Source organism: Dendronephthya gigantea, unplaced genomic scaffold (assembly GCF_004324835.1).
Source record: "Dendronephthya gigantea isolate DGI-Jeju-01 unplaced genomic scaffold, DenGig_1.0 000023F, whole genome shotgun sequence".
NCBI classification, from domain to species: domain Eukaryota; kingdom Metazoa; phylum Cnidaria; class Anthozoa; order Malacalcyonacea; family Nephtheidae; genus Dendronephthya; species Dendronephthya gigantea.
Window position 1 is genome coordinate 1,151,821 of NW_021163033.1, and position 16,540 is coordinate 1,168,360.

The following is a 16,540-nucleotide window of genomic DNA, read 5'->3' on the forward strand; positions in this document are numbered from 1 at the left end:
TTCAGGGACCGATGTTTCCACTTAGCATGTGCTAAAATAAACTTTGGAAACTTTGAAATTTCAAAGTGAAAAAGTCATGTATTCCACGAATTCTTCTTTTATTCTTCTCATAGTTTACATTCAGTTGCAGTTTGTATCATTATCAATACTTTGAGATACTTAGATACAGATTTTTTGATCGCTCTCGATTAATGCGAATAAATTTTACACGAATATGGCGGATGACATTGATCGTCCATTGGAAGCATTTCTTTGCTACACATGCGCAGTTGAAAAACCAATATGGCGGACAAAAGTTGAAAATTTGTTTTTAAAAATGAAGTGTTGTTTTCGTTTAAAAATGGGGTCCTAAATCATGCTGCACGAGCTTCTTGTAGCTTTATCTGGCATAAGCGGCAGTATATTTGTAGACAAGAAAGAACAAGGTTTCCAGGTTGGTAGAAGTTACGAATTTTCAATTTTTTCGCTTGAATTTGTCAGAACGTTTCTGGTCAGATATCTCTGACATGTATGTATGTTTCATTGACTGGCTGTTTATGCAGGTTGTCAGCGACTTGCCATTCCTTCACCCGAGCGAAACTGAAGTATTGAATCATTTATGCAAACTTGGCTCATATTACCAGCGTTTTCAAACATTCATACAATGCTATAGTATTCTGTTGCCTGGAAGGGACAAAGATGAGGCCGGTTTGTATGAGTTTCCAAAAAAATTTTCATTAGCATTTTAGCTGACAATGCATTGAGTTATGTCTATTTAGGTAGAGATTATCTTACTCAGTCTAACCCCAGACAATTTTATTGGTCTGTAGACAAAAAGTAGTATATACCTCCAGTCGATAGGTTGTTAAGTGCTTGATTGCTCTAATTTAATTTAGAGTCTAATTTCAGTAGAGTCCTGAATCCTTTTGCATATGTATAATATCAAAATAGTGCTTTTTTAATTGTATCCCTATATATACATTAATATCCCTCTTTCAGTATGATATACATCCACACAAATAATTTCTTTAGAAAACTCAGAAAGAGTTTGTGGACTGTATTTACAAGCTTTGTGCACGGGACTGGACCAAGTCTTAGAGCCTTATCGTAAAACACTTTTAGCCTTGGAACAAGAGGCAAGTGAAGTCATCAACGTAACTTTCTGAATTTTGTAGATTGATGTCTATAAAATAATTTATTTATTGTTATAATCTGTTGCTTTTGGTATTATCAGATATTGAGTGATGATAATATTCCATTGACAAGATTACAGCACAGATTGGAGGAGGTAATTTGCATCATCAATAATTTCAAATAACTGGAAGTTCTGGTAATATTGAATATGAACATTTATACATATATAAATGAAATTAGAACAATCTTTTGTTGAAATTTCACCCTGTGGGTATGATTTGTTGTGAAAGTATTGTATTTTCCCTAGTATCAACTGTTGTTCCCTGCTTTGGCCAATTCACTTGAAGAAATTGAAGCAAAAAAGGTTAATACTAATACACTATAACAGTTGAAAGTGTAAGAATTGTTCAAGGTTTCGGTGTATTCACAAGTATTTTTCATTTATCTTCAGTCCAAGGGATGTGCTATATTGAATATATTGCATTCTCAATGTTCAAATGGAATCCCGGTTGTGAAGGATGCATTTGAAAGGTAATTTTAGACTTGTTGTTTTGGGCTTGGTTGTTGCTGCTTTAAAAATTGAGATTTAGGATTAAGTCCTGAGATTAAGATTTCAGGTTAGACTAAAGTTGGGATTAGGATTAACATGAAGTTTAAGTGGAATAATTAGTTAGGGTTAAGTTGAGGGAGTTACAATGGATAGAAACTGATACACAAAATGTGAAATGTGAAAAGTTTTAATCTCACTTCAGGATGTTGCATGTATGTCATGCTGTGATGTACAAGCAGCTCAGTGGATGGTTACTGCATGGTCTTCTGTTGGATTATTACAATGAATTTTTCATCATGGTAAAATCAACCGTCAATGGCGATGCTCAAACAAATGCTGAAAAATCTGACACTGAAAATGAAAAGGCCATGTCTGAAGAGAAACAAGCTCAAGTGTGTTTAGTTTCTTCTTTCTTGTTGTTATAAAAAGTTTCATTCTTTTTCACAGTGTTTTTGCATGTAATCATCAGCTCACTTCTGGTATTTCCACAGGAGCAGAAACCAGCTGCTCAAAAAATTCCTGAAAATCACTTCAGTTTGAACGCAGAAATGCTTCCTTCGTACATCTCAACAAGTGTAGCCGAAAAGGTTTGTTGCCCTTTCAACAAGAACGCTTTTCTTACCACCATTCTCAAAAAGTAAGTTTTTTTAACCTTCTATTACCTGTAGATTCTTTTCGTCGGAGAATCTGTGAAAATGCTAGAAAGTGCCTTGTCAAAGTCAGCTGATAATCGACGGGGTAAGTATTGTTGGAAATGCTGATTATGAAAGAGTGATTCCAGCTATTGGCTAAATAACTCAGTTGCTCTGTGTGACAAGATTTTTCTTTCCAAATCGTTGTGTAAATGTTGTCTGAATGCAGTGAGCCAGTCGAGAAGGATCTCCCTTGCCTTCTAATGAACTATGCTCGTTTTTATTCAGACGCGGTCATGAAAGAGAACGAGCTTGAATTTGGTCGATCCTTGCACAAGTTGCAACAGGAACCAATCTTTCATTTGCCGTCTTTTGAGAAAGAAATCGACAGAATTAAATCGCGTATCGCTGAGGTAAATAAACAAACGTTTCTTATAACAAATAGTGAAAGTTTGACATATATTAATTAAAGTGCTTTTTTCTGAGATGATTTTTCAAATATGCATAAGCTTATTCAATCAATAAGCCAGATATTTTGGGGCGTTGAGTTGAATAACTTGCCAATCATCTGCGAACACTACTTCTACAAAATTAAAAATTTTATTTCAGCATCTCTGGTATCTTGTTGTTGAGGAGGGTGAGTTACTGAAACACTTGAAGGTAACTTTATAAAAAGCGAGGGTGTACTGTATTTCATTAATTGAAAGAAGCGTCTTAAAACTGAAATATAATTCTTCGCGCATGCCATCTTTCATAGTTGCTGAAGGACTTTTATCTTTTGGGACGCGGAGAAATATTTCGTTCCTTGATCGACAAATCTAAAGATTTGTTGAAAGTTCCTCCGACGGAAAATACTGGTCAAAGTAAGCGCTTGAAAAATATTGAAGCCTCGTTCATGAATTACAAATTTTTCATTTTTTTTTCATAGAAATGTAAAAAACCCTGGTCTTTTTATAGAGCTATAAAGTTCACTTATTCCTATTATAGATATCAAAGTTATTTTTGATGAAATTATGCGCAAGGTAACTTACATTGGTCTTTCATAACTCACTCACTATTTTCGTGTCAAAACATTTCGTTTTGGCTGCGTGAATGACGAAGACATTATGTCTCATTGCACGGAGTAAAATACGAAAAGTAATAGTGTAATTTCAAAAGTTCTTTGGTTTTCAGTTACTCCCAGACGAGGAAGAAAACACAGCTTATTTTTCGCTTTCTGTTGACGTGTCAAAAAATAAACAAAAGAAGGAAGAAGGTGCGTTCCTTTTTGTACTTCTGATCTAAATATCAAGAGGTGGATTGAGCCAAACAAGAGCACGCCACACTCTTGCCCAGCGGTAGCCCTGGCATCATCTGGTCAACTTTTATTTTATTTGTTACCAAGGATGTCTCGTCACTGGGTGGCAATCACTGAAACTACACTACGATGTACAATGGCCGTTACATGTGGTTCTTACCCCGACTTTCCTCGAGAAGTAAGCCACATAATTATTCTGCTCTTTTGAAACCGGTCCATCCATTCATTTGCTTGCGGTCAGCGCCGATACTGGTTGTGAATTTCACCCTAATACCAGGCAGTTTTAATTGTCATTAGTGCAATACAGCAGGCGAGTAGTGGATTTAACCTGCACCATATTCTAGGTTCAACAGTCTGTTTCGCTTTCTTGTGAACGTACGGCGCACACAGATGGAATTGCAAAACGTTTGGACAATGTTCAAAGGATCCAGAGCCGCTCAGAAAGGGATTTCCAAGGACATTTGGTTGCTACGAATGGAAATGATGTTTCTGGTCGATAATCTACAATATTACTTACAGGTCGGAAAAAAACAGCTGATATGGCTGGTTACTTATTAGGGATATATTATGCTATAGAGATCAGTGGGAAATGCTGTGGTAATATATTTGTCGACAGTTCGAAAATCAAAAGTCTCAGGTTCGACTCCCGCAAAAAGGAAGCTGGCTTTTGAGATTTCCTTTTTCTTACCGATGCATCTCAACCTACAGGTCGACGTTCTCGAAGCACAATACTCAAACCTGTTAGAGCGGATCAACAGCACCAGAGACTTTGAGACATTACGACTTGCTCACGACCAGTTTATCACAACTCTCCATGCACAGGCCTTCCTTCTCATGAGACAGGTATGAGGTCTCCATTCCACTAGCCACACATTTTAATCTCGAGTTTGCTGAAGGAATGTTTCTGCCATTTATCAGTCAATTTCCCTGGAGTTTACTCACTATTCTCCTGTGGTTATCTTTCGTGACATTGCCTCTTGCAGAAAATGGCAGCCAAGAACTTCAATTCTTGCTCCTTTTCTTCATTTTCAGGTGTCTCATTGTTTGAATGAAATCATGGAATTATGCCTTTCATTTTGTGCGCTGTTGTCTCACTCGCAGTCGATTCTTTCAGAAAGGGAACTCGCCCAAGTGCGAAGCATTAAAAAGGTATAATCGAAAAAACATATTCTCACCCTGTATAGGCGAGTTTACTAAGAACTATCAACTAATACCAACTATCAAACTACTTTTTCCCATTTTTCAGAGTTATTCTCGGCAGTCTTCGCTGTTGCTCAAATTGTTTTCCGGTGTAAGAAGTCACCAAGCCAGTCCTCATTTGGCGCAGTTTCTGTTACGCATTGACTTTAATAAGTATTTTTCAACCTCGCAAACTGGACCACAGAAATCATAATATACTTCGAGTAAAACCATTAACCAGTGTACAACAGATTTGATGCTAAGAGGTCTGAGTACGATTGTTGAAAGCCTCAACCAATCTCCCAATCCTAGGTCTGTAATTGCGAGGCAAAGGATTTGAGATTGAGTCCAGTCTTGTAAACATATGCTCTATTAGATATTAGTATAAACTGACTAATAGGCTATCACTTTTCCTGCGTTCTGATTGGCTACGCTACTGGTAGGCTATTAGTGATAGCCTACTAGTAGCAAAATTCAAAACAATGGCGGAAAATTCGCGTTTCGCCGAAGTATCTGAAGATTTTTTGGACGACTTGTTGGACAATTCCGTACCAGAAAAAACAAAAAAAGCAACAAAATACGGAATTGCAATTTTTAAGGGTAAGAAAATACATAAAAATAACGTATACTCAATTGAATTTTTATATTTAAACTGAATTTTAAAACATTTTACGCGAACAACAATTAAAATATTTTCTTCCTTTAATATACGAAATAAATTTCAGAATGGTTTGCAAGCCAACAAGAATTTTATATTGTGTTTCCTAGTTGTAAATTAATGTTATAGTTTATACTAAAACAATTAGACAACTCGGCCTCGTTGTCTATGAGCAAATAGTCAACTCGGCTTCGCCTCGTTGACTATTCGCTCATAGACAACTCGGACTCGTTGTCTAATTGTTAAAAAGTTTGCGTTCAGTTACGATATAGAGATCAATAGCTTGAGGCAAACCTAAACCTTGTAGAATAGGTTCGTAGAAAGTGGCGTGTAGAAAGTTATTTGTTCGTATGGTAATAAATTAACCGTCTGACTGCCTTTTGATTAACTATTTTAACTTCTTGCTATTCAGTTGGTCATTCCAGTTATATTTATGGTAACCATTTGGGATCAGTATTCCAATATTAATATGCGGCGCTTAAGTTTCGGTAAAAATGTCGGCATTATTTCGCTATATTTGACAATATGGCTGCTAGATTATATTTAAAACGTGCTAAACTTTTTGCTAAATTTCCTCTCATTTCTGTGCCGAGAACATTTTGCATTGCTGCAGCAGAAGCCGAGAAACCTAGCCAAGACATTCCCCAACGTAGAAAGAGGAAAGAAAAAGATTTAAGCAAGGTTTTAGCGTACGAACAATACCGTGAAAATGTACAAAAAGCACGTGAAATTTTTCGTGCCGAACATGAGAAAAGAGAGGCGAGGGAAAGACGGAGGATTGAGGAAATAAATAAGGGAAGTTTTTCTCCGTACGAGCAACACAAGAAGGCAGTTGAAGATATCAAGAAATATAATGAAGAGAAGGAAATTGCAAGGTTAGTTTTCTGTGGTGAGTGCATAAATACATTGCCTGGGGGAGGAAGGTGGGTGAGCCCGTGAAGGGAGGGGAGATAATGTACTTTTTAGTGCCAAGTGTTTAGGGTATATTTGGAAAAGTAAGATTAACCTTTTTGTCATTTCATTAAATTTAAATACATTTTTAGGGAAAGTAGACAGAAGGAGCGACATGAAAGAATGAAAATTCATCTTGAGAAACAAAAAGCGACATCTGATGCTGAACAACGTGAGAAGAACAGGGAGTTGGTCCTGAAAGTCATAGTATGTACTCATATTGTCTTGAGCTCTTAAACTACAGTGTTTTTCAATTCAATAGGTGGTACCCCTTCTCTGTGCTTAACTGCTTATTGAGTGCAGAGTTCTGCCACTTGGCATCTGTGGTATTAAGCATGGCAATTTTTTTTGTTTCCAAGGGATATCTAAGTAAAGTTTAACATTAACAGGTTAACATGAGATTCTAGGAGATAGTTTGGTAGTTCATGTCCTAATACTTCCCACATACTTGACCATTGGTCATCTAATATTTGTGTGAGTAAAATGCAACAATATGAGCATGGTGCCTCTGGGTTTGCCAATGCTGGTAAGAAAATTATAACAACCCTCAGCATTGACTTTAACAATCACCAAGGTGAACTATAGGGTGTTGTTATTGGATAAAATGTAATTGTTTTGATATTACTCATTATACTCAGGAAGAAAGTAAATCATTTGTGACAATGGAAAACTTGGAAGAAAAGATAAGGGAAGTGCTGGAGACTGAGACAAACTATAATTTTGCCCTGACTGCTCAGCGCAAAATGATTATTTCCCGTGAACCACCCAATAACCTTGGGGTTCACGGACCTGGTCCAGCAGCGTATCAACGTGCAGGTTTGACACTGCCAAGGACCAGGAGCGATAGTTGGAAAACAAGACTCACAATTGAGGATGGAGATGTTGCTAACAACCTGAACACTACTGAGTCAAGTGAATCCAGTGACAGTGACTCAGAGACTAGCGATGACGAAAAAGATTCTGAGAGATAGAGTACTTTAGATATATACCCAATATACCTATAGGTAGGTTAAAAAACGAAATATAAACGTTTGACTAAAATCACGATTACAATTTGTGATAAGCCATATTCAATATTTACTCTTTTAAAGTCTTTGACAATCAGACTATGCATCTATAAATTTTTGAAATTCTAATTTGTGCACAATATGGCACATGGGGTACATTGAAATTTGGGCATGTTTGCAGGTGTATTTTTATGATGGATTAACTAGATTGGAATTGTTGCTCTCTGTTTCAAATTCCTTGGTATTTGGACATGACCAACAAACATATGTCATTCAACATCCTGGATAGATTTGAGCAATCTTTGGGAATTCATGATTGATGTGGTAGCCACAATTATTTTCCAACCTATGTACGAAAAGAAAATATCAGCAGCAGAAATGAACAAAAGATGTTGTACTGCACCATCATCCAGCCTGGGGTTTACACAACAGCACATCAATCTTACCTCGTTGTTTTGCAAGGAACCTCAATGACGAGATCTCCGAATATGTACATCCTCCAAGAAAGAAAACTAAGATGACTTTCTTTCTGTTTACAGCAGTAGCTGATGCTGTAAAAGAAACATACTACATATTAGAGGACATGTGAATAATACTTGTCACTCTTTGAGATGAATCCCTCAGCTCTTTGCCTTTCAAAATTATGATATCATCTTGGAGAAAGTAGTGGACATGCCACGAATCTCAATTGGTGTAATAAAATGTTGCTTCAATCTTTAGCAGTAATTCTTACCTCGGTTTGAGGTGCCTTGTCTTGTGTGAAACGTTCCTCCTAAGAGTTTAGTTACTTCTTCAAGACCCTGAAATCCTGCACGGGTGCACACCTGTAACCATGACAAAGTTCATCTCAATCATAAAACACCTGCAAGTGGGCTACTACGTGAACTGTCCGGGGTTATATAGGTACCTGCTCAACCAACTTGCAGCTCAATGGTGCGTAAGATCCACCGAAGATGTAAGCCATATCTGTTGGGCTTTCGAGATTCACTGGATCACCACCGGACTTCGGAACCTAAAGAAACATGGAATTCAAGATTATGATGCTTATGATTGAGATAAGGCTACCATTACAAAGCCCGAGGCTTCCTGATATGTGAAACTATAATACTCGTACCGTTTTTGTCCCATAACATCTCTACTGTCGGTCAATTTTATTTGCTGTTTACTATGTAATCGTAAATGGTACTGATATGGTACTCACCATGTAAAGTCTCTTATTTAATGTCCGAAAGTTGTTTCGTTTCTATTAAGAGTAAATAATTCAATGTTACTCAAACTAGAGACAGATTCACAATTTCACATGCTGCGGAGACTTCTATCTTCACTATAAACTAACCAAAGGAACAACTATTGAAAAATCTAAGGGCATGTTCATACGAGGTGAGCCAGCCCGGTTTAATTGTCGGTTGCAAAACGTTTTCCGAGTTCCGACTACCCAAATGGCTGTATCATCATGAACTCGTCAGGCAGCGTGCAGTAATACTTACATCGTTTTCCGTAAAGATACCAAGCTTTTTTAGATTGAACAAGGTTACCAAGTGTTGATGACCGTAGGTCTATATGGTGTTAAAACAAATGGCTGTTTTATGGGTTCGCAAAGGAGATCAGGATTTATTTGATCTTAATAAAAAGGCATCTCAGAAAACTCAACACAATTTCAAACCTGTAACAATTGTTGTCTCAGTGATTTATAAACTTTACTGTCCAAACCTTGAATTGAGACGATTAGTCAATTTATGGTCATTTCAATTGAACTTTAGTAACTTTACTCGTGTGGGTGACGTACCGCTTCTTGTGACTGACATTAGACACATTAACTGCAGACATCGATAGAGAGGATACTAAAAAAATAATATTTGATTTGATAAGTTGAAATACGAAGGAAGCATCCAGAAAGAGGTGCTTATGGCAATTTACGAGAACGAATTGCTCTGCGCAAAAACGATGGGGCTGCTCATATTAAACTCTCGAAAGAACTTTCTTGAAAAAAAGCAACCTCTCTGGAAATGGCCCTATCTCTTAAAAGAGCCGCCCTAAAAAAGCCACTATCAAAACAGGGTCTATTGAAGGAGCTCTGTTCTCAATAAAGCCACCATGAAATACTCCTCTTTGAAAGAACTCAATCTCTTGGTTATTGCTCAATCTAAAATGACTATCGAAATGTTCCATGTTTCTGAAAACAATCTTTCTAAAAAGTGCCCCGTCTCACGTATAAAAATATAATTTCTCAAAAGAGTGCTTTCCGTCAAGACATATTAGGATCTATGTTGTATTACTTGTTTTAATATTAATTCCTCAATAAAGGCTATGCTGTCTTTGTCGTCCACACCTTCCAAGATATCTACGATGGGGAAATATTACAGTTAGAATTAAATGTGACTTATATAAATATGGGAGTCGACTGTTTATATCAATTTCATCTCGCACAGTTACAATTAACCATTGATTATTTTCCTAGTCAATGTAATTCACCAACCGTGTTCTGCCCTGAGTTGATTTTCAAATTGTTCTTTCTTTTTAAGTTTTAAAATCGATTCACAAGCACCGATGTCTACAATGAAATGATTGTTTTTGATTATCCACAATGTAGTTTGGAAAATTTATTTCATCAACCAAGTCTATGTTGCTAAAGTTCTTACGTGTTTGAAGCGACTTGTGTTTAGTTTGGAGACTACGGAGATCTTTTGAAACAAATTCTTTCATAGCACTCACAGAGGATAGCTCTTTGCGTTTCTATATACACAGACAAATATAACGTATATGTAAGCGCTTATTCAACGGGGTTTGACAGATTCATTTATCAAAATGGTCTCACATCGTATCCAACTTGTAGTTTTTTCGCATTTAAACTTAAGTAACTGAACACGTTAGTAAAATGTCGATCCCGGATCTCTTTATATATCTAAAACAACAAACCAATGAAATTAGAGATTATTTATTTAAAATGATTCGCAGGCTTTGATTGGCTAATAGCTATGAGTGAAATCGTTATGTCCAACCAGTGACGTAATATAGGTTACTGTAGCTTAAGACTTGATATTTCTTTATACTGTGTTCAACCTTAGCATCAAATGTGGTATAACAACTGCCTAAAATAGACAAAACACTTCTCGACGTTTCGACCTGAGGGCCTTCGTCAGGAGAGTTAGTATGATCGAAACGTCGAGAGGTGTTTTGTCTGTTATACCACATTTGATGCTAAGTTGTTTGAAGACGCTGCCACGCTGCTCTCTGGCTATATGTTCAACCTTATTCAATCATTGTTAAATATTTTATCACCTCGTCGTTTGAGCTGAGTAACATTGTCATAGATTTGTCAGTTCCAGTAACACTCTGATCAAACACAACCATGCCTGTAAAATGTGGCAATAAGGAAATGTCACAATTATGATGAAATATTCTACAATTTTATCACCAAAGAAAGAGGTCTCAGTGAGTGGAGATGGAGCAATTTCACCAACCAGATTTTATGTCAAAAATATCGTCAACCAATCCCTCGTAAGTTACTTGAGAACACAGAGGTGTCACGTAGTCTACGTCTAAAAAATGGTGAAAATCAATTTCCTCTTGTGAAAATCCAGAGCCGAATGCGAAAAAAGGAAGCTATTGGAATGAACTAACACACCTCTATCAATCAGTAACAGCGTGTCTATCTCCGGTCCATCAGCTGGAACGAACGGAGTTTTATCTTTGCTTATAACTTGTAACATATTATTCACCAACTGAAGTATAAAGAGTTGTGGTAAAAAGAGCGCTTTTGCACAGGGAGTTCTTGGGGCTGGTATTGTTTACATTGTAGCATTTCTAGGAACTTTGTCTTTGTTATTGAATGGTAGATTTTGCATTGGATTAATGTCGCGTCATGGACAGAGTTTAATTCGAAATAGAGAGACCATTGTGATCTAAGCATCTCTAAGTTTACCTTTGCGAAATTTCCAATGCCAAAAACATTAGGAATGGTTCCGAAAATCGTTTGTAATGTCATGATAGCGTTTGATATTGTACCCAACCAGTGCTGATCACCGTCCTGTCAAATAGAACACATTATCAGCCACGTACAACCCGAACGATCACTCGTTAAGTCTATTAGTATCATAACTAATGACACACCAACGAAAAGCGGTTTGTTACAAACTCTACAGACTACACTGTCTATATAGTAAGCTGAACTCAAGTTTTATTTTTTCAGAAGCGCTCAGGTGGCGCACTTCAATTTTACAATTAAAAAGGATTTACCAAAAAGTAATTGCGAAACATATCTGGAATTTCCATTGACAACAGGTCACTATCCATTGGGATAAAATCTACAGTCAGTTCCTCCAATATTACATCTACAGCGGTGCACAAATAGTTCGATGAATACAAACAGAGCATACAGTCTTACAGATATAACAAAATATTGCTTTTTAATAATTTTAATGCATTCAATCATATTTTGAATAGCAACACGTTACAATGAGCTAAGAAACGTGATACAACATTTTGGGAAAATGAAAACTTTTAATGTTCTGTTGAGCCATTTTACTTTCTTTTTGTAAAAAAGTCATGGAAATAACTAAGTCCGATAATATTCATGAATTTAGTTTTACCGGACGATTGGGACGGACTTATTTTGAAAACGCAATCGCCTGCAAAACAAATCCATCGTGCAGAACGAATAGGTGAATATGCACCTCCCCATTCAACGCATCTATTTACGTCCCTGAAAGAAGTTGTTGAAAGAGAAATGGTGGATGTACCTCCATAAACGCCTTCCTGTTCCAAGATCATTTCACACACATAGAACTAATTTAAGAAAAGGCATCTTTAGAGAGAAAAAGGGCAGCAAGAACAAAGAAACAGAATAATATTTTGCACATTTTCAGTTACCTTTTTTGGCACAAAGATAATCTTATATTTTCGCGTTATACCACTGTTTTTATCAGCGTTTATATGATCTGAAAATCAACGTAACAATCCTATAAGTTTTCGTTCCTCTTAAAAGCATATGCCAATGTGTATTATAGATCTAGTTCAGTAATTTTGCATGTATAACAAGTTGTAATGTGCACAGTAAAATTAATTTGAAAAATGTTGAACATGAGAATGGCTAAAATGTAAATTTACCTGCAATGAATTTAGCCTGTGTCATGCTTGGACGGATGAGATATATCTGGCTAAGAAAATTGGGCAATATCTCTCAGATAGTATAATATGCACAATGTAATAGAGGTGTAAGTGGTGTTTGGTTTGAGATTGAACAATCAGCATGTATGAACCAGTATGGCATATTTGCATAATAGCAAACTCAATGGAACTCATTTATGAGTAATGAATTGTTGTGATCCCAACCTGTCGCAACACACCATAGGCTTTGTTCTCTCAAGTTTAAATATTTTGTCAACACCATGTTCCTAGAATAAAATCATAATCTTGCTTTGAAAATTATCCATCTAGTAAAATATTTAAAAAAAAAGTTTCATGCATGTGTTGAAGAAGGATGTTTTGCATCTTTGTATGTGAGAGTAAAACTTGAAATCCATTTCAATTAAGGTGGTTCTAAATTTAAAACGTTGTGATGTTAAAATGTTGTGACGTAATTACTGAAAAGGTCTATTGAAGGCGTGAAAAATTGTGCATGAATGCAACCACAATATAATCACATCCAACCTCATTTTTGTCAATGATACCTTTAAAAATGTCGCCCCAGCAATTCTGTCCAAAGGTTTCATCAAACATTGGTCTATAACCAGGTCTTGTTTTCCAGAATTCTGGTAATAGCAAATAATGAAGCCAGGTAGCAGGTTACAAATTACAAGTTATAGGGTGAATAAAACGGATGAAAAGAATGGAATTCCTCAAAGGAAGCTTATTTCCAAAAACGACATTCCTGGGGGTTGCATTTTTTAGAAATTAGATCCCTTGGGGATATACATTTCTTAGAATTAAATTTCTCACGGAAATGCATTCCTTGGAATGGAGTGAGAATGCTCCTTTCAGAGTGGAATTTGCCAGAGGTGGTAGTGGTGCGACAATTTAATACATGGATAGTCCATTGAATACAAAACAAACATTCAAACAAATATATGCCATGTAGCAATTAAATTAATTTTTAAAATTAAAATTACATTAAATAATTCAGTTATTCTAAATCATTCGTTAACACAACTCACAGTTTCGAGTATATTAATGAGTTGATCCCTGGCAAAACGTCTTAAAAACTCCAAATCCGGCGAACTCTTCCCCGTGTCGGCCATATTGTTTTGTCGGAAGTAGTAATTTATTTGGGAAAACGTAGGATAGTTTTTTGAAGCTTTGATTTAGTGGCAGTTAGATATCTCTGTATTCTTCGTTTTACAATATATCGACCGGTAGTTTTACAAAAATGATTTAGAAAGGCATTGCGATTAATTTCTATTAACAAAATATTATATTTGCGGCAATGCCTTTATAAAAATTGTTAGTTAATGAATACGAAGTTTAAGGAATTACTGGGACACCAGCCAGGGAATTCAGTACAATTGGAAGTGAAAGATGCGGAATTTGGAAAAAAGGAAGTTAATAATTGAAAAATATTAAAAATATTTTTTAGGCTGTTTTATCTTTAATATATTTTTACATTTGTTTAATTAAATAACAAAGAACTAAAGAATGGTTTAGGGCGAGGAAATCAAAGAAACAACCTGCGCGACAGTATTTATGCAGGATACATTAATCGCGTCAAAATCACGGAGGACTGGTTGATTCGTTGTTTCAATTTGATTCTTTGAGGTTAGTACTTTAAATAGTGGTTAAATTCTCTGACATTTGTGTATAGATATTGCTGTGCTGTTTAGTATGATAGCAAAGCACAAAGAAAAATTTTTTGGATTTAATTTTGCACTTTGCATGGGTTTCAAATGGACTTTAAACATTGTTTGCAGGATGCATCACTTGGGCATTGCGATTTTGACAGAATCCCCATAACAACTATCTTATGTATTGGCCAGTTAGTTGGCAACTAATTTTCTAATTTATTTCATCCTGTTTATTTTATACCTGGGAATTTTATCACTTAGTACTTAGTTACCGCCATTTTGATTATGGCCAGGAAAATAAGTATTTGCCAACCATTTGCAGGTAATGCATTCAGGCTTGCAGCTATCTGGGATAATTTCTAATACTTTCATATTCCATTTATTGCCAGGCCACTTTGTTTGCAGCTTTGGTGAGATTCCTTCCATTTCTTGAACGGAATTTTAGATTGAAACAAGAAGTGAAATGTCTTCCTCAACTGAAGTAGAAATTGATGACTCACTTTACAGGTAACTCAACCTAAAGATAAGATCAAGCCAAACGCAATATCTACAAGCACTTCCCTGCCTCCCCCCATTGGAGGTGACTAGGGTCACCCTGGAGGTAACAATCTCCCCCCATTAGAGAGCTTTTACCCTCAAAGTATAACCTTAATGGCCAAGCATGCATAAGCTGGCAAAGTTTTTGCACAACATGGGGAAATGAAACAGGACAAAGTACACCTTGGTAAACCTAATGTCTGGTTTTATTTCTAAGGGATCAGTGGGGTAGGTTTTTGCTGCATCACATTTAATCAAGTTGTTATGTACGTATACAACAAATAAAATAATAAACTAAGTTATACCTTTTGCTCAAGCCGTCAGAGGTATGTGCTTGGTGATGGTGCTATGGAGAAAATGGCTGTTTCCAATGTGCTTGTCAGTGGTCTTGGAGGCTTGGGTGTTGAACTAGGTAATGAAACTCAAATAACACATCAAATGGATAGTGATATGCCTACATCTCCTACTAAAGTTTCAAATCATATTTTTTAATTTTAGCAAAAAATGTTGTTCTTGCTGGTGTAAAGGTAATGTTAAAATTATTTTGGTTTTCTCTATAATTAAAGGATTTATAATTAGTGGATATATAACAACAGATTTTCAAACCATAAAAACAGACCTAGGAAGCAGCTGCTCCTGGTCTGTTTTTAGGCTATAAACCTGCAGAGGCCTGTAGAATTTCCACATGCATTTTAAAGAAAAGTTTTAAACATAGAATATTAAAGAAAAGTTTTAAACATCGAACAGCAAAAACATAAAGTACAAATGTACAAAATCATACGAAATGCCCCAACCATATCTCTTGAGTATGTCAAAAATCCAAAATTTAAAGTTATGAAAGCAGACAAAGTATGAAGAATTTCGATGATGTAAAACTTTGCCATCGAAAAAACGTTTCTTATATTCGTCCTTCTCAAAAAAGTATCCAGATAGCAAGATTGTATAAACACTTTAAAAACATGTATTTTAAACAATTTTAATACACAATCATCGTAATATAATATACATACCTTGACATAAAACACATATCTTTCCACGCTTACTCTTTGAAGCAGTCTTAAACACAATTTGCTTGTTTTTTTTCCTCAAAAGCGACTGTAAAAATCCGCGTCTGCCGCCATTGCACATTGTGTTAGATTTTAGAAGAAATCAAAAAGCGCGCGAAAATGGGTATGTAAGAGCGCGGGAAAACGGGCGTTAATAAATAGAAGGGATTTCAGTTGAAATCATCTAACATAGAGATTAAAACACAATAGAACGATTAACTTTCGATTTGTGCAAACACTTGGTTACACTCAATCCCCGAAAATCTGACATATGATACTACTCTCTAGAGAACCACAAGAGACACTGTAGACTGTGCAGTTACTAGTTAGTTAGATTACCGTGATTACTGTTAATCCATCGCACCATTCCCCTTTAGAGTATAACACTACACGACACACGCACTGCGTCGATATCTGACTTGGGAAGTCAGTTTTATTTAAGAGAAGAGGACATAAAGAAAGAACGAAATAGGTAAGGCCTCCGTCACTCCGTCATTTCGTCTGTACAATACAAACACACAAAACTTGTCCGTAAATGTCTGCATGTGGCTATTTTTCTCATAGGGCGGAGGCAAGCTGCTCCAAACTAGCTGAACTAAATCCTTATGTGGAGGTCAGAGTTTTCACTAAACCTCTTGAAGAAAATTTGGATTTTCTCAAGGAATTTCAGGTGAAATACTGAATCAGTATTTTATTTTATATATCATATTTTATATGCACGTGCGTATCGAAAACGTTGCCTTTATACTATTATAGTCTTCAAAGGATTGCTAATATTAATATTTATCCTTATC

The 16,540-nt window shown here is 36.1% G+C and overlaps 4 protein-coding genes across 7 annotated transcripts in view; 3 read left to right on the plus strand and 1 right to left on the minus strand.

Annotated features, from left to right (window-relative positions):
• The first annotated feature begins 283 nt into the window (after nucleotides 1-283).
• LOC114522516 (gamma-tubulin complex component 4-like) lies at nucleotides 284-5,395 on the plus strand. The gene is made up of 19 exons (XM_028543220.1): nucleotides 284-433; nucleotides 543-687; nucleotides 1,012-1,115; nucleotides 1,214-1,267; nucleotides 1,421-1,477; nucleotides 1,565-1,644; nucleotides 1,866-2,055; nucleotides 2,155-2,250; nucleotides 2,332-2,401; nucleotides 2,584-2,708; nucleotides 2,905-2,955; nucleotides 3,053-3,158; nucleotides 3,283-3,317; nucleotides 3,469-3,550; nucleotides 3,680-3,770; nucleotides 3,937-4,111; nucleotides 4,301-4,435; nucleotides 4,625-4,741; nucleotides 4,839-5,395. The coding sequence occupies exons 1-19, from the start codon at nucleotides 356-358 to the stop codon at nucleotides 4,983-4,985; spliced, it is 1,938 nt and encodes a 645-aa protein (XP_028399021.1). The 5' UTR covers nucleotides 284-355; the 3' UTR covers nucleotides 4,986-5,395.
• Nucleotides 5,396-5,953: 558 nt separating this feature from the next.
• On the plus strand, nucleotides 5,954-7,421 carry LOC114522677 (28S ribosomal protein S26, mitochondrial-like). The gene is made up of 3 exons (XM_028543415.1): nucleotides 5,954-6,304; nucleotides 6,473-6,587; nucleotides 7,019-7,421. Exons 1-3 carry the CDS (start codon nucleotides 5,955-5,957, stop codon nucleotides 7,349-7,351), a joined length of 798 nt encoding a protein of 265 aa, XP_028399216.1. The 5' UTR covers nucleotide 5,954; the 3' UTR covers nucleotides 7,352-7,421.
• A 19-nt stretch (nucleotides 7,422-7,440) lies between these two features.
• LOC114522676 (vacuolar protein sorting-associated protein 33B-like) lies at nucleotides 7,441-13,659 on the minus strand. Of its 3 annotated transcripts, XM_028543411.1 has the most exons (23): nucleotides 13,540-13,659; nucleotides 13,057-13,137; nucleotides 12,719-12,780; nucleotides 12,494-12,543; nucleotides 12,257-12,324; nucleotides 12,127-12,172; nucleotides 11,624-11,718; nucleotides 11,310-11,414; nucleotides 11,013-11,109; nucleotides 10,849-10,926; nucleotides 10,667-10,740; nucleotides 10,203-10,289; nucleotides 10,027-10,120; nucleotides 9,864-9,938; nucleotides 9,664-9,728; nucleotides 9,174-9,228; nucleotides 9,051-9,097; nucleotides 8,875-8,943; nucleotides 8,589-8,630; nucleotides 8,295-8,399; nucleotides 8,121-8,211; nucleotides 7,834-7,938; nucleotides 7,443-7,733 (listed from the first exon to the last, which is right to left on the minus strand). In XM_028543411.1, exons 1-23 carry the CDS (start codon nucleotides 13,621-13,623, stop codon nucleotides 7,657-7,659), a joined length of 1,752 nt encoding a protein of 583 aa, XP_028399212.1. In that variant the 5' UTR covers nucleotides 13,624-13,659; the 3' UTR covers nucleotides 7,443-7,656. The 3 variants fall into 3 exon arrangements, with proteins under 3 accessions (XP_028399214.1, XP_028399215.1, XP_028399212.1); XM_028543413.1 differs by lacking the exons at nucleotides 12,494-12,543; nucleotides 13,540-13,659 and having other exon boundaries at nucleotides 7,441-7,733; XM_028543414.1 differs by lacking the exons at nucleotides 13,057-13,137; nucleotides 13,540-13,659 and having other exon boundaries at nucleotides 7,442-7,733; nucleotides 12,494-12,539.
• Nucleotides 13,660-13,932: 273 nt separating this feature from the next.
• The window catches only part of LOC114522546 (ubiquitin-like modifier-activating enzyme 6), a 44,311-nt gene continuing 41,703 nt past the window's right edge, over nucleotides 13,933-16,540 (plus strand). Inside the window, exons 1-6 of one of the 2 annotated variants that reach the window (XM_028543258.1) lie at nucleotides 13,933-14,137; nucleotides 14,553-14,670; nucleotides 15,018-15,112; nucleotides 15,199-15,227; nucleotides 16,124-16,218; nucleotides 16,311-16,416. In XM_028543258.1, the coding sequence (XP_028399059.1) occupies nucleotides 14,627-14,670; nucleotides 15,018-15,112; nucleotides 15,199-15,227; nucleotides 16,124-16,218; nucleotides 16,311-16,416 (369 nt within the window). In that variant the 5' untranslated portion in view covers nucleotides 13,933-14,137; nucleotides 14,553-14,626. The remainder of the gene's footprint in view (nucleotides 14,138-14,552; nucleotides 14,671-15,017; nucleotides 15,113-15,198; nucleotides 15,228-16,123; nucleotides 16,219-16,310; nucleotides 16,417-16,540) is intronic. The other variant, XM_028543259.1, reaches the window with a different exon arrangement.

Excerpts from the sequence above, each read along its gene's own strand:
- LOC114522516 (XM_028543220.1), top strand. The coding sequence starts at position 356 with ATGCTGCACGAGCTTCTTGTAGCTTTATCTGGCATAAGCGGCAGTATA. Across the intron at positions 688-1,011 it reads AAGGGACAAAGATGAGGCCG|AAAACTCAGAAAGAGTTTGT; the intron begins GTTTGTATGAGT and ends TAATTTCTTTAG. Across the intron at positions 2,402-2,583 it reads GTCAGCTGATAATCGACGGG|ACGCGGTCATGAAAGAGAAC; the intron begins GTAAGTATTGTT and ends GTTTTTATTCAG.
- LOC114522677 (XM_028543415.1), top strand. The coding sequence starts at position 5,955 with ATGGCTGCTAGATTATATTTAAAACGTGCTAAACTTTTTGCTAAATTT. Across the intron at positions 6,305-6,472 it reads GAAGAGAAGGAAATTGCAAG|GGAAAGTAGACAGAAGGAGC; the intron begins GTTAGTTTTCTG and ends ATACATTTTTAG. Across the intron at positions 6,588-7,018 it reads AGTTGGTCCTGAAAGTCATA|GAAGAAAGTAAATCATTTGT; the intron begins GTATGTACTCAT and ends CATTATACTCAG.
- LOC114522676 (XM_028543411.1), bottom strand. The coding sequence starts at position 13,623 with ATGGCCGACACGGGGAAGAGTTCGCCGGATTTGGAGTTTTTAAGACGT. Across the intron at positions 8,631-8,874 it reads GTATCTTTACGGAAAACGAT|AAACGAAACAACTTTCGGAC; the intron begins GTAAGTATTACT and ends TACTCTTAATAG. Across the intron at positions 7,939-8,120 it reads ACAAGGCACCTCAAACCGAG|CATCAGCTACTGCTGTAAAC; the intron begins GTAAGAATTACT and ends TTTCTTTTACAG.